General features: G+C 38.5%; 1 protein-coding gene across 3 annotated transcripts in view; it reads right to left on the reverse strand.

Annotated features, from left to right (window-relative positions):
* TEX1 (Transducin/WD40 repeat-like superfamily protein) overlaps positions 1-16655 on the reverse strand; it is a 153685-nt gene that overhangs the window by 111052 nt on the left and 25978 nt on the right. For all 3 annotated transcript variants that reach the window (XM_089833395.1, XM_089833389.1, XM_089833380.1), the window contains exon 2: positions 1422-1517. In XM_089833395.1, the coding sequence (XP_089689521.1) occupies positions 1422-1517 (96 nt within the window). The remainder of the gene's footprint in view (positions 1-1421; positions 1518-16655) is intronic.

Genomic DNA, 16655 nt, shown 5'->3' on the forward strand with positions numbered 1-16655 from the left:
TTGCGAATATACGTTTGAGTTGCACCGGTATTGGGTACTTGAATGAATGTTTACAATCTGAAAATATTTCATTTCCTTTGAAGATTGCACTATTTTTGTGGTGTTGTGAGTAATCTGGTCAAGTGAAAATCAGTTTTATGGGATCTATCTATCTGAAGCATCAACAATTACTGACATTGTCATTAGGATTCTTAGCTTAGTCCCTCTAACGCTTATCCCTTCGGCAGTTTATTTTGAAGCAGTTTAATTGTATTAGTAAAGTGCTAGAATGGCTTTAAATGATCTGAAAACCAAAACCCTTAGACAGCTAGAGGATGTGAATTATTAAAGTTTGGAGAATCTGAAGTCCTATCATTAGAAAAGCCAATAGGAGAAACCGCATACAGTGAAAGAGGGATGGATTCACTCTTCAGAAACATTTGTGTAAATCCCCTTGTGATTACCAACATATCACATCTTCATCTGAGTCTGTCCGGGTGAAATTTGATACCTAACAAACAACCTTGGATCATCTCGTTTGAACAAGATCAACAGCATTCAAGATTTCCTTTTAACAAGAAAGGATAGAATATTGTGATATTGCTATCAGGATTTAACTGTGTGATTTTGAGTCAAACTCATTGACCCATATCAAAATCACACAGTTAAATCCTGATAGCAATATCACAATTTGACTTGCTGTGGAAATTATCTCCTACTTATCAAAGAATAGAATATATTCTGTACATTTTATTCTGTGTTGGTGATTTGCAGACACCCTCGTCAACACAGAATAAGATAGCAAACTTTCTTACAATTGGCCTCACATTTGGGATGTAAACATGGAACTTACTTTGGACCATGACAAGCACTGTGTTTCTATATCCATGAGCTTCTATGAACTACAAGGAAATACACAACTGTCTATCAATAAAATAACAAGCATTTATATTTACAACGACAAAACTAATTAAATGTCAAAAGGGGGACTACTATAACAACAATACAATGTCTCATTTATAAAAAAGAAGCTTTTAACAGTCCGAAAAATGCGAAGCACAAACAAACATGGTCTGTTTAGATCTTTCAGTACTACAAATCCATCTGTAAAGTCCATCGTCAGCATCTTGCTCAAACTAAAATTTGTCTCCTTGTTAAGAAAGAATTTAAGATATTTAAGGTGTAGACCAGAAATGTTCAAGTTGCACAACTTTTAAAAGTTATGAGTTAAATGAAACACAAAACACAAGAAAAAATTGTAGTTATTAAAGCAACTTCTGAAGAAGAAACAGTTATAGTGAGGTAAGACAAGAACTGTGACAGAGATAATTTTCAAGTGACAAAAATTTAATAAATGACTAAAAAGTACATTTGGTGAAAAAGAGATATGTCAGATGAAAAAATTATGATAACAGTGATATAGGTTGTTTCATATATCTTACATGACCATGTGGCTCAATATGCCAAACCCGAGCAGTCTGATCAACAGAGCCTGATGCAAGCTTGGTTCCAGTACAATTCCAAGCAACTGAATGTACCTGAAATGATATTCACTTTTGAGAGATTCCCTTTATAAATAATGCCTCACATGGCAATTTATCCAAATGGAGTATGTATAAAGAATATAGTAACACAACTAAAGACATCAAAAAGAAACTGATGATTGTAAGGATATAAGTGGTGATTGATGAATTAAAAAAGCATAAAACATCAATGTGAGGACTCCCAATCAGCTGCACATAAATCAATCAATAATATGTTTATCTTTAGTATCGACTAACAAGAGAAATGTTTACCAGCAATTTACATTTATGAAGAAACATAAGAAATTGTACAAAAGAACACTTGTACTGAACTTTCAAACCATAAATTGTAAAGATAGAAGTAATTCCACTTGGTTGGTTCGAAACAAGAACAAGATTACTCTCTAATCATTTCCAAGTAAAAAAAAGTGCTAACAGAACACTCAGAAAGCAGTGAGAGTGAGCCAATTATGCATGTAATATTATTTCTATTTCTAGGCATCCACAATAATATTGGTTTCAAGCATTGACCAATGTTTGTTAAAGTTTGCATTGAACACTTGTGATATCTACATAACATATGCCATTTTCAGAATGAAAATTATTGTTTATCTTGCCTATTAATTTTAATACTATTAACCTAGATTAGCATGCTTTATTTAAAAATTTAAAACTATGTGCAATAATCTTTGTTAGCAGGACAGTAATTTATCTTGACCAAATATTGACGGTATCTATATGAATAAGGCCACGTTCTCATGAGCTTCACAACGTTATAGTAAGGCCACTTTATGATTAAATGTGACTAACTCCTTTGCGTTCACATGGAACTTGAAGGGTTGTAATGTTCTCGTTATAAAATAAATCATTTATCAAACTATTGTAATAGGCCGATTGATTTTATGTATCTCAGACCCATTCTTATTTTTGTTTCCGTAGTTTGTATCGCCATAGGCTATCTTTGTACACCCTCGGAAAGTTTTCCCCGACAAGTATTTAAGCACGGCTTAGAGGTAGTCTTTAGGCATGCAATTTGGATTATTTTCTCTGTACAACGAATTCCCGTTAGGATTCTCTGTTGATCGCCATTTCGGAAGTGAAAGATCTTCCCTATTTGGTCATCTCGGTTTCGGTGGGATTCAAACCTCACCCTATTCTATCACCTATAATACGCCGCTTGGATCTGGCAAATCGGAGCATCATCTTTCGGCACATATATTTTCTTGAAGAAATTATCTGTATTCGAGTCTCTATTAACGCATCTGGATTCCATAAAAATCTTTGTGTTTGTGTTCGAACAAGAGTGTTGTCACTATGGGCTCAAATATCTATCCGTACCACTTCCTTTCTCTCTTGAACTGCTTCTTCCTTGGTCGTACAGCCTTCTCCCTCCACCTACATTCCCGCACATCCATCTTGTCTTCCATCCTCACTTCATATGGCCCTCACAACCTCACGTCCTACACCCTCCTTTCCACCACACCGTACTCCTCCACCCATCGTACAACAAGTTGCTTCACCGTATAGCTTGGAAACTAAGTCATTGTACTGCCACATAACATCCCCACCATACGGCCTTTCTGGAGACACCATATGGCCCTCACAGTGCATTTTCCTAGCACCGTACAGACATCTTAGACGGCTAAATCTGTACTTCCCCTCCACCGTACAGATCCCTCCATTTGCACTGTAAAAGTTTACCTTCACCATACTTTCAGCCCTTTTGTACTTGGGAACATCATAGTGGTATCAGAGCACTTCGATCCTACCAGCCTGTGGACAGTGAATGAGAGTTTATAGCCAGAAGAGGACACATTCCATTGATAGAATGGCTGCCAAACTGCAACCGACAACTGTCGAACTTGTGACACTATTGAGGGAACTTGCCAAGAATTAGGCACAGATCACTGATACTCAACAACTCATGGAAGAGACTCTCAAGAAGTTGGTGGACAATAAAATATCTGGAGAACAAAATGGTCACAGTGTAGACTCGGTGTCAGGTAAATCAAACCCTTATCCAACATGCTCTCGACCTTCCATGCCGTCTTTTCCCCCACGAATAGAGGCACAACGCGGAGGGAAACAACCAACCTTTGAAGAGATGCAAGAACAACTGAGAGAAGACTAGAAGAATGCAAATCTTGAGGAAGATATATCCTAGAAAGATTACGCAGATCTAAGAATGAGATATTCGGGAGGCAGAAATAGAGGATATTTTAATGATGATCTCAGAAGAAAGTTGAGTAAAGTAAATCTGTCTCCATTTGACGAATCCGGTTCCATATCTGCGCAAGCGTGGGTAATGAAGGCCGATACTTACTTCCAGTTGAATCCTATGCCAGAAGAAGCAATCAAATTTGCGACACTGCGCTTGGAGGGAGTTGCGCATGAATGGTGGCATCACAGCACCATCACATTAGGGCATGATCAAATAAATACTTATGCGGAATTCATGAAGAGATTGATAGAGCGATTTGATGGTAAAGATCTGGAACTCAATTTCAAAGATTTGGCACAACTAAGACAAACTGGATCGGTCGATCAATTCATTGCAGAATTTCATAAACTCTTTGTTTTGGTCACGGACATTTCCGAAAGAAGACGAGTAGTGCTCTTCATGGACAGACTGATAGAACCTCTGAAAGGTTGGGTAAAGGGGTTCAATCTTGCTACCTTGTCGAAGGCAATCAATAAAGCGTGGAGTATGGCATTGTCGTCAGCGTCATCCTCTCGAAGTTACTCACATTTGAAACCACTGGCATTTTCGAGGGACAAACCTCCGCCTAGGAAGTCGTCGTTGGATGAAGCTACAAGACAAGAACTCCGAAGGAAGAAACTATGTTTCAATTGCAAGGGACCTTAGGAGCCTAGCCATAGATGCCTCGAAAAAGGGAAGATCCATTACATTGAGGTCGTGTCCGATGATGAGGACGAATAGGATGAAATGTTGGCCGAAGACAACCAACCTCACAATGACACCAACATGGTCAGTTTAAACCGTACGGAGAGAATTTCAGCTTTGGTACGACATGGAGGAACTATTGCCTTAGTCAGTAGCCCAAGGTGCACAATTTTTCATGTATGTTGAACCCTTCAAGGACAAAGGGTTATGGAGATGTTGGACAGCGAAGCCACTCTAAACTTCATTAACTCATCTCTAGTGAAGCAAAGAGGTCTACCTATGTAGACGCACGCAGGCTTTCAGGTCAAGGTTGTCGAAGGGACTCTTCTACCCTACACAGATCTTGTTCCTCAGCTAAGTATCACAATGGCGAATCACACGATGACTGAGGATTTCTTCATAGTGGACCTTGATGACATGGAGGTTATGCTAGGCATACAATGGATGGAAACACTTGATGAATACACTCAAAGTTTCAAACGGATGGACTTCACATTTGTTGTCTATGGAAAGAAGGTTGTCCTCCGCGGAATGGCAAAATGAAAGTCCAAAGGAAGTTTTTGTGCATTGGATGGAGACAATTTTTCGATATGATGACATTGCATGAGCGGCACACTGTTTTATCTCGACAGAACCTATAAAAGGACAACGAACACCTCCACAAGATGATGAACTTCAGGATATTTTAAGTAAACACGATATAGTTTTCATGGACATTCCTCCTGGCATACCGCCTCATCGAGGGTTTGAACATACTATTGAGTTGGAATCAGGAGCCAAGCCGATCATAACCACACCGTACTGTCATCCCAAGAAATTCAAAGATGAGATCGAAAAGATGATTCAAGGATTGCTAGAGATAGGATGGATTCGTCCCAATTCTAGCCCTTTTGCATCATCTGTAGTATTGGTCAAAAAGGACGGGATGACACGCATGTGTGTGGACTACCGCGCGTTGAACAAAAAAACAATAAAGAATAGATATCCCATTCCAAGGATAGATGAGTTGCTGGATGAATTGCATGGCGCAGTCTATTTTTCAAAAATAGATCTCTGTTCCAGATACCATCAAATCTGCATGAGGGAGGAAGGTGTAGAGAAGACGGCCTTCCGCTGTCACTACAAACATTATGAGTTTCTAGTCATGCTGTTCGGATTGACCAATGCACCTGCTACATTCCAATCATGCATGAATTGCATCTTCAACAAACAATTGTTAAGTACTTATTGGTATTTTTTGATGATCTTATTTACAACAGGACATGGGAGGAGCACCTGAAGCATCTGAATGAAGTCCTAAGTATCATGGAGGAACAATCTTTGTTCGCCAAGCAATCCAAGTGTGAATTCGGTATGACAGAAATATTGTACCTGGGGCATGTTGTCAGTAAATACGAAGTGCAAGTGCATCAGGAGAAAATTCAGGCTATCCTTGATTGGCCTCCCCCAAAATCACTCACGGATTTGCGAAGATTTTTCGGACTATGCAATTATTACCGGAGGTTCATTAAAGGATTCTCTCAGCTCAGCGCACCCTTAACGGATCTGACAAGGGGTTTTTCCAATGGAATGAAAAGGCACAACTCACTTTTGATAAGCTGAAAGAGGCAATGAGCACTTGTCTCGTACTTGCATCACCTGATTTCACTCAACCATTCATTTTGGAGTGTGACGCGTCCAAAGAAGGCATTGGTGCGGTATTGATGCAAGATAGACACCCCATAGCTTATGAGAGCAGGAAGCTTATGCAGACAAAATGCTTATAATCCATCTATGACAAAGAGATGTTGGCCATCGTAAATGCACTAACCAAGTTTCGGCAGTAGCTGGTAGGTGCCAAGTTTGTTGTCCATACAAATGACAACAATTTGAAATATTTTTTGGAGCAACAGGACTTGAACGAGGCAAAAAAAATGAGTAAGCAAGGTTCAAGCTTTTGATTTTGACATTGAATATGTGAAAGGGACGAACAATGTGGTGGCAAATGCCTTGTCCCGGAAACCCACCATCTGCTCACTAAACCAGATTTCAGCTGACTGGAAGGCACATCTGTTAGTTGAATACTCCAAAAACACATTTGCCTATGAGCTAATGGATGGCCACACCCAAGATAATCGGTACAGAGTGGTGAATGACATCATCTACTATAAAAATCGGATATTTTTGGTGCTAGAATCCAAATTGTAGCAGAAAATCTTGAAGGAAGTACACGACTCACCCCTGATAGGACACCCGGGTTTCCTCAAAACTTATAGAAGTCTTCGGGAGAGATTTTCATGGAAAGGACTTATAGGGGACGTGTTGCAGTATGTAAGAGAGTGTACGGTTTGCCAATAGAACAAGTCCGAACATACTCTACCTGTCGGGCTGCTACAACCTCTACCAATTCCAAAACATAAATGGGAAAGTATATCGATGGATTTCATAACAGGGCTTCCCAAGGTGAACGGAAAGGATTGTATTTTCGTGGTGGTTGACAAATTGACAAAGTATGCACATTTCTTAGCCATCCCCTCCGACCTTCAGGCCGCACAAGTTGCCGAATTTTTTTTGGAGAAGGCTTTCGTCTACACGGGTTACCTCGAAACATCGTCAGTGATTGGGATAGGCAATTCATTAGTATCTTCTGGATAGAACTGTTTCGGATGGCAGGGACAGAATTATCGCCAAGTACTAGTTACCACCCACAAACAAACGGACAAACGGAGATTGTGAACAAATGGCTCAAAGGTTACCTTCGGAACTACGTCTCGGCCAACAACGAGCATGGGTCAAATGGTTACATCTAGGAGAATATTGCTACAATCCCACATAACACATGTCCATCAGAATGGCACCATTTAAAGCTCTATACAGGTACAAACCCCTCTCCTTTATCGACACAGTTCTGGGTGACAGTCGCGCACCAAGGGCGAGGGATTGGCTTCAGGAGGGGCAGGACATACTGAGAAGCTTGAAGGAAAACCTGCGGCAAGCACAAAATCAACAAAAGATGTACGCTGATAGACACAAAATGGAGAGGAGTTTCAAAGTAGGGGATTTGGTCCATCTCCAGCTCCAGCCATATCAACAATCTTCATTGAAGGAAAAGGGAAAGGAAAAATTGAAGTCACGATTTTATGGCCCCTATCGTGTAGTTCGTCACGTTGGTGAAGTCACGTACGAACTGGAACTTCGAGAGGGAAGTTGTATTCATAACGTTTTCCATGTTTCATGCCTAAAGAAGGATGTAGGGCAGAACATCATGGTAGCCACAAACCCTCCACCACTCAATGAAGAAGGAAAGCTCATATTGGAACCAACCGAGATCATCGAAGTACGTCAGAAGACTCTGCAGAACCACATGGTGAAGGAATATCTGGTGCATTGGAAGCGCTTGCCATTGGATGACGCAATGTGGGAAGACGAGCACATTCTCCAACACCTGGCATTACATTTGCTTGAGGGCAACCAAAATTTGGGACGGGAGGACCGTAATGTTCCCATTATAAAATAAATCATTTATCAAACTATTGTAACGGGCCAATTGATTTTATCTATCTTAGACCCATTGTTATTTTTATTTCCGTAGTTTGTGTCGCCATCGGCTATCTTTGTACACCCTCGGAAAGTTTTCCCCAATGGGTATTTAAGCACGGCGTAGAGGTAGTCTTTAGGCATGCAATTTGGATTATTCTCTCTGTACTGCGAACTCATGTTGGGATTCTTTGTTGTTCGCCATTTCGGAAGTCAAAGATCTTCCCTATTTGGTCATCTCTGTTTTGGTGGGATTCAACCCTCACCCTATTCCGTCGCATGTAATACGTCGCTTGGATTTGGCAAATCGAAGCATCATCTTTTGGCACATATATTTTCTTGAAGGAATTATCTGTATTCGAGTCTCTATTAATGCATCTAGCTTCCATAAAAATCTTTGTGTTTGTGTTCGAACAAGAGTGTTGTCACCATGGGCTCAAATATTTGTCTGTACCACTTCCTTTCTCTCCCAAACTACTTCTTCCTTGGCTATGTGGCCTTCTCCCTCCACCTACATTCCCACACATCCATCTTGTCTTCCATCCTCACTTCGTACAGCCCTCACAACCTCACGCCATATACCCTCCTTTCCACCACACCGTACTCCTCCACCCATCGTACAACAAGCTGCTTCACCGTATAGCCTAGAAACTAAGTCACCGTACTGCCACATAGCATCCCCACCGTACGGCCTTTCTGGAGACACCATACGGCCCTCCCTGTGCATTGTCCTAGCACTATACGAACATCTTGGACGCCTAAATTTGTACTTCCCCTCCTCCACCATACGGATCCCTCCATTTGCACTGTAAAAGTTTACCTTCGCCATACTTTCATCCATTCCGTACTTGGGAACATCACAAGGGTCCTGTTCTGACTATTTCACACCATTGCCCCATTGTAAATGGGGTCCCCCTCTTTTTGCTTCAGTAGTTGGTAATTTAGTAGACTTAGTGGCAATATAGCAACTTTCCAAGGGCATAGAAGTCAAAGTCTTAGAATGGTTTTAGATGCATTTCATAGTCTAGGAGAGGATCAAGCTTGTGAATTGCCCTATAAGGTTCCAACACTTAGCCAATGTCTTCACCTAGTGGAGATTCATACAACTCACAGAGAAATGTGAAGTTTGAGTGCAAGGCAAGGATGTAGAACTCAAGAGAATAAAATATCTTCGACACTTAAATGAAGCACCATGAAATGGCAACTCTTAAGCAATCCATATGCGAATTGAAAGAAAAGGAATGATGATGCCAATTTAGGGATGAGATGAAAATTTAAAACCAATGCAAAAGAAGATAAGTCTGAATTGAAAGTAAAGAAATCAAGAAGTCAAGGGACTGAAAATGGTCACCTTGCAGATCAGAAAGTCAAGTGCAAGTTTGAGTTTGAAACTAAAACACCATCATTTGCTATTCGAATCATGAGCTGTACATGTGTTTGTGCCCAACTCTATTAAATTCTGAGTTGCAATCCTATGTTCATGCCCAAGACTTTACAATTTCCAGAGGTGCATTGCATTGTGTCCAAATGGAGCACAGACTCCGCCCTTGCTCTAGGACATCTTATTGTGTCCAACAAGAGAGCAAAATCCACCCAGCACTCCACATATAGGCACCCAGCAGCAAATCAAAATCCATCCCAAACATTAAGTGTTTGCTCAACAAACAAGTTGAATTCCAAGTTATAAGATCGAGTTCAAGCCCAATGTACAATCAAATTCCGAGCTGTATGAGGCAACTCGAAGTGCCCAATATGCAGGTGATTTCCCACTCTTTGTACCCAATAACAGAGCAAATCCCACCCAACCAAGAGATGGCTTGCCCAAGGCATTAATGATTTCCTACATGTAATTGCATCCAAAGGGGAGTCAATTTCTGATCTGCACTCAGATTTAAACCCATATACTGCAATCTCTGAAAATGTCATGTCGCCCAACTAGATGTTAATGTCTGAAAAGCATTATGTAGTGTCCCCTACCTACCACAAGTTGTATGAGTTTGTCATTAGCCTATTTCTCCATGGTTCCATAGGCTAACTAAGACATTTAAGGGATTTTGAGGTCATTTGGCCCAGGCAGTTTTTTCCGCAGGTTGATCTGAGGTGTATGGATGTAGTTTTGGGCATACTAACTATTTATTGCAAGTCATTTTGGGCATGGTCATGATCTTTAGTGGCAGTGTCACCTCGATGGTAAATGATTGATGTCGATGTTTTAGCCCAAAAATAGAGATAAACAACAATAAAGAGCATCAATCATACACAAAACACTCAATACATTTACCCTAGGTAAACCCCTCCACTTGAAGTGAAAAACCGAACCACACCAGCAAAATTTGACTTTTATTGATCATAAAATATTCAAGTACATGGCTTTCCACTTGATTGATTACAAAATACGAAGCCATCACATAAATAGATTGCATAAGACTCTTCATCTTACATGGTCTCTTTGACTCCCAAAAATAAGACCCTTCATATTTCCACATATCCAACGCTTCACATTTCCATACACATGCCTCTTTGTATGACATATGATGCATGTCTTTTTTACATAATATTAATTTAAATATTATCAAAAATATCTCTTTCAGCTGAAGATGACCATAACAGTCATAAGAAACATATTTCTATCTCATAAAGTCAGAGATAAAGATCTCTATTGTAGCTACAAACTTCAACAATCCCTCTTAGCAAGAAAGAAAGATCTTTAGCCAGGTATGCACACATAGCTGCAACTAAAGATGATAAATCCACATAACATATGTTATCTCAGCATAACATAATCCACCATAGTTACTTCATAAGCACATAGAATGGAGTCACTCACATGACTTTCACCATGCCTACTCGCAAATGGTAGAACGAAGACTTTTACCTCAAAACTTTCCCAAGGAAGGATACATTTCAACCATGCAGAGGGTGGAACGAGGGCTTTCACCTCAGACTTTTCCACAAAATAATACATTTCCACCATACCTACTCGCAGAGGGTGGAACAAGGGCTTTGACCACAAAATTCTCACAAAGAAGAATGCATTAATAACTAAGATTTACTCTTAACAGAGACTCCCTCTTAGCAGGGACAACTTTAATCATCACAATAAGATGGTTGACTATTGCATAAACTTGCAAAGGGTTGGACATCTCCCCCTGTCATGTAATCTCCCTCTGATGCAGAATAATCTCTCTCTAAATATGAACTTCTCATTTTAATAAAGTGCCACCAGTTTAGTATCAAGACTGCAAACAATGTTGCATAATCCCTCACCATCCCATTGCACCTTGAAACCAAGAGAGATTTATTAAGACTCATAAGATCCTCTTATTAAAGAGGTCTTATTAAAGAGGCCAACGCAAAGGTATAATCTCTTTCTAGTTAGATACAAAAATCATAGAATACTTATCTCTTTGAAGTCTGATCTCAACAAAATATGAGCAGAGAAAATGAATAAGTGCAGACCAATATTCATATGATAATCAGTGTTGCTCAAAAAAGATGTCATCATAAAGGGAAATAAGAACCGACATCTTCCAAAATAACCTCTCAGTCACATCACAGGCTCAATGATAATAAATTACATCTCAAACTCATTAGACTCAATAATGATTTCTGTATGAGAAAAAGTTGCCACACATCCTCTGAACTTCATCAAAAAAACAGAATCAGACTAACAATCAAAATCATATAGCTCAAAGTTTTATACATGCAAGCAAAGTATAGTTTTCCAGAATTTCACAAAAAATTGAATAAAAGATATAGTTGGCATATTTGTTACCCAGAAATAGCCTACCCTGCAGAAGAATAAAATCGTTAAACATATAAAACTAAAAGAATTAAGGATAAGTGTACCTGAGCAGATAGACAAATGACTCTTTCATCAAATCAATTTTAAAGAACCATTCTAGGGCTTGACTTCTCTCTCTTAATCAAGACACACCCCCCCAGTGGGCGGCAGAGGAGAGATGTAATAGCCCAGAATTAGATGAGTCGGACTTGATGAGGGGTCTTCCGAAAGGAGATCCTTCACATGTGGTGCCCAAGCCCTTCCAAATTTCCAACTCATTGACTCCTTGCCACCTCTTCCATCACAACTTATGTATCCTCAGCTCATATGATGTGTATGGCCTATGCACCTGCTGCTATGACCCGGCTAAGATTTGGAAGATCTGACTCCACTATAAAAGACAAACACAATCTCTCTAGACCCAAACTCAGAGCAAGGTTTATAGCCTTCCAGAAAGTGATCAAAATACTCTTCAATCTATCATAATCAATGCTTCACTCATCAAGTCCAAGAAAATACTTATAGACAATGCATCTGAAAATAGAAACAACCACAGAAACCAAGGTGCCACTAAAGCACTCACTGTTAAACTATTCCAAGAATAAATAAATTAAAGTATAATCTTTTAGAGTTTAAAAAAATGATAAATATCAATATTTATGAAAAGAAATGAACTCACCAAGAGAATGATCAAATCAAATGCCAACTTCCAATCAGAGCAGATAGCAGAAAGATGAAAATCATGTGACTTAAAAAAAACTCAAAAGGAATATTATCCCATTCATGTAAAAGTACAACCAGTAATAAAATGAAACTAAGAACGAAGTACCTAATTGATGCCTTCACCCAGAGATCTCATTGTAAGAGATAAAATGATAAAATCAGTGCTTAAATTACCCTGGCACAACTCCATCATCAAAAATCGTGAGAAATCTCAATCATGCAGTCATTTCAGCATACTAACTGAGATCTACAGTGTAACACAGATCAATCTTCCTTTTAGGATAAACAAATCAAATGATAGATTAAACCCAGGCCTGAAGCCAAGACAGTGACTCGTCAAAATCAAACTGGTCGCACTCAATGCAAGTGCCATCACCATTGATAGCTTCCTAGCACACACTAGATGCAAAAGTTCCCTTGGGAGACAAAAAACTCAACAGAAAACCTCAGCGCATCCACAACCAATGAAGCATGTGTGGTCGCTTTACTTGGGTGAAATAATATCTTCCTAAAAAGAAAATGCTCCTCTAATGGGTACCAAATCAACCTTGATTATCAGGCTGCCTATATGCTTTACGGTCACTTGTATCCACCTGCCAGGAGCTATGCAAAGATACAAGAGGGACCTTGCTGATGAGAAAAAAATCTTAACTTTGTATCTAACTGTATAATCTTAAAAGCAGCTCAAGACTTGTAACCTTGTTCTTATCTAGATGATGTTTTCCTTTGGACTTTCCCATTAAAGAACTCCACTGAATAATATAGATTCAAACGAACACTCTGCAAGCACTACTCATCAAACACACAAAATTATTTGCATGCACAAACTTTCAGCTGGTATTGATAACATCACACAAACTTTCTGCAACAATCGATAATATCACACGAACTCTTCTACCAAAATCAGCGAACGCTAACTCAGAACCAGTACGTTGATCATCGTACAAAACTTATGAAGCACCTTTCCAAACGGATGCCCACGACAATGTTGGAAACGGATGTTGTTACCCAGCAAGAAGAGGCCAAAAACAATCAAAGAACACGTCAGAAAAAATTTAGCGTTCAAGCAAGAAAAAAGAGACAAGGAAAAAAAAATGACATGTACAGGGTGGAGAGGAATACTGACAAGGAGAAAAATATTTGCACAAAGAAGAGAACTGAATCATAATAATCCTCCACAGAAACAGATGAATAAGCATAAACAAGGAAATTAGAGGCCAAGTACCCCACATCAAGACAAACATCGTTCTTTCAAGGTAAGAAAAGCAAACCAAGCAAATTTTCAACTTCTCTTTTTCTCGCACAAAAAAAAAACACTTTTACAATAGTAGAAGAATGGAAAGGGCAAATAAATGATGTTGATACCTGATGAGCTATGGTCCATACTATTCAACTTCTCTTAGCACTATAATCCCTTAAATCTATTCTTTTGCAAACTATATATATGAATTTTAAACTCTAATCATGAACTCTCCTTCCGCAAACTATGAATATCAAACACAAACACTGAAGATATCCATATGAATCACGAACTCCTCAAACTAAGTAGACAAATTGGAAGACCATCCAATCAAATTCTTCAACCATAACGTGTAGAAACAAGAAAGAATAATTTCTGACCATCTATGACACGTATATCATCGAGAAAGTGGATGATGTCCTTTATTTCAATAGAGACACTACAAAATAACACTTGATAATGAAATATAACTAACAAAATCTTGAGGAATTTTGCAATAGGTGTCTTCGGCAAAACAAAAAAAATTCTAAAATCCTAGAAACTTAGCAAAAATCCCAATATGAAGAGCTCAAGACAAAGCTTGGGAAGCTTAACTAGCATACGCAAGAGCATAATAATCACAAACTGAGAATTGAAAAGAGATTGAGCAAGGAAGATAGACAACTATGCTCAGATGGAAGCAAGTTAAAAAAATGATCTTCTTTTCCTACACTCACCACAAATCTCTACCAAACCAAGAGAGCTCAAAATCTTTCATTGTGAAAGTACATGAATAAAAACACTTGCAGTCAATGGTATGGCTTCCATGCACTTCCAAATATAAACAACACCAAATGAAAATTGCGATTATTATTTCCTCCACGATTTGCAATAGCTTTTCTACGCACCAGGCAAATTCCAATATACGCCTAAAACAATAACTAGTATAGAAAGTTGCTCTCAAACTTTATCAGACACAAATAGCCTTATACATTCTTCTTTACTATTGTTATCAAAACCTAGCTCTGATACCATGTCAATGCTTTAGCCTAGAAATAGAGAAAAACAACAATAAAGAGCATAAACCTGTTGTGACCGCCAGTCACCATCGCCCCAGTCGGGGGGCCCCCTTTCTGTTTTTAAAATTTTTGTTGCCAGCTTTTTTTTCCTTCTTCCACAAAGCACAGTTTTGAAGAAGTCCTGGAAAACTAAAATTCCTCCAATCCTTAAGAATCCCGCTTTCCATTAAGGCACGGAGCGCAGTTTTGAAGAAGTCTCGGAAAACTAAAATTCCTCCAATCCTTAAGAATCCCGCTTTCCATTAAAGGCACGGAGCGCAGTTTTGAAGAAGTCACGAAAAAACTAAAATTCCTCCAATCCTTAAGAATCCCGCTTTCCATTAAGGCACAGACCGCAGTTTTGAAGAAGTCACGGAAAAACTAAATCCCTCATTCCTTGAAAATTCTGCTTTCTATAAAGGGTGGAGCGCAGACTTGAAGGAGTCATGGAAACATTTCATAAAGGAAAATCCTTCACTCCATTAAAAGCCCGCTCCGGAAATCATGGAGCACAAGTTAGCAGGAGTAGAGGAATAAAGGAAAATCCGCCATTTTATAAAAAGCCTGCTCCGAAAATCATGCAGCGCAAATCTGAAGGAGTAGGGAAATATTGTGCAAAAGAAAAATCCTTGATTTCAAGAAAACCCGCTCCCGTAAATTGATTGGAGCACTAGAATTTGTTCAAAAATCATGAAAAGCGAAAATTGAAAATTTTGCACAAAAAAAAAAAAATCAGAAAATTTAGAGGAAGGATGAATTTTCTTATGAAGTGAAAGTTGGATTCAGAGAGGAAAAGCAAAAAAAAAATGATTTTCCTTCAAAAGATTTCTTTTTTTTTTTTTTTTTTTTTTTTTTTTTTTTTGGATTTACATTAAAAAATTAAATATTAGTTTACCAATATTTTATTTTATTTTATTTTGAATAATAATCCAAAAACAAAAATGGAGAAAAAGTTGCAAATGAATTTGATTTTTAATTTAAAAATGAAAATTAATTAAATATTGATTTTTTTTTTATATTTAATTAATCAAACTAAAAAAAATCAAAATAGAAATACTTAGCTTCATCATGAAGTTAAGAGCATTAAAGATAGCAACTTTTTGAATCAAGTAGCAAAAAGGCGACAAGTGGCAAAAAATGGAAACCTTAATGGTTAAGTAAAGCAGCTGCCTAATCTTAGTCTGCAGCTTTAAAGGCATCTTTTTGAAGAATGATTTATATAAGATACCCTCTCATTCATTCAGGCTCACACAAAAATTTGAAGAGCAGATCGAGAATAGGAATAAGATTTGAAGAATTCAAGGAAGTAGATTTTTTTTTTTTTGAGAAATTTTCTGAAACTGTTGAGGAGTTTTCTAGGAATTCACGACAGAAGAATTTGAATCCTATCAGAAAGGAAAATGGCAGAGCCCAAGGGAACAGGAGAAACGCGAGGACAATTGATAAAGAATGAAAGGAGAGGATTCTATCCTGAATCCAAAATCGTGTCAAAGTGGACAGAAATTGGAGATACAAGTCTTGGCAGCCTTGATTTGAAAAATTTCAACCGGAGAATGCTCGGATATAATGACTATCACCCAACACACCCGGCTACAAAAATTGTGAGAAGTGGAATTTTTGCTGCAGTTGGTTTCCCTCCTTTTCAGCACCCAGAGTTAATCGTGGAATGTACCAAGCATTACAGTCCTAGAGACAGAACCATCCGGGATTCTGAACGAAATATTTTGGCAGATTTTTCTCCAACATCCATTTCTGAAGCATTTGGAATTCCTTCAAATCCAAGGATGGTCACAAAAACACAAGAGCAAACACTAAGAATCTATACATCTGGAATCAATTTTTGTGAAGAAATAATCAACAAAAGATGGTTGAAAAAGAATAGATGACATCATTCCAAGATTCCTAAAGAAATAGTATGGCTCGACTTGCAGAGGGAATATAGTGATAT

Source organism: Cupressus sempervirens, chromosome 1 (genome assembly GCF_028749045.1).
Source record: "Cupressus sempervirens isolate cs-2001-9-10 chromosome 1, ASM2874904v1, whole genome shotgun sequence".
NCBI lineage: Eukaryota > Viridiplantae > Streptophyta > Pinopsida > Cupressales > Cupressaceae > Cupressus > Cupressus sempervirens.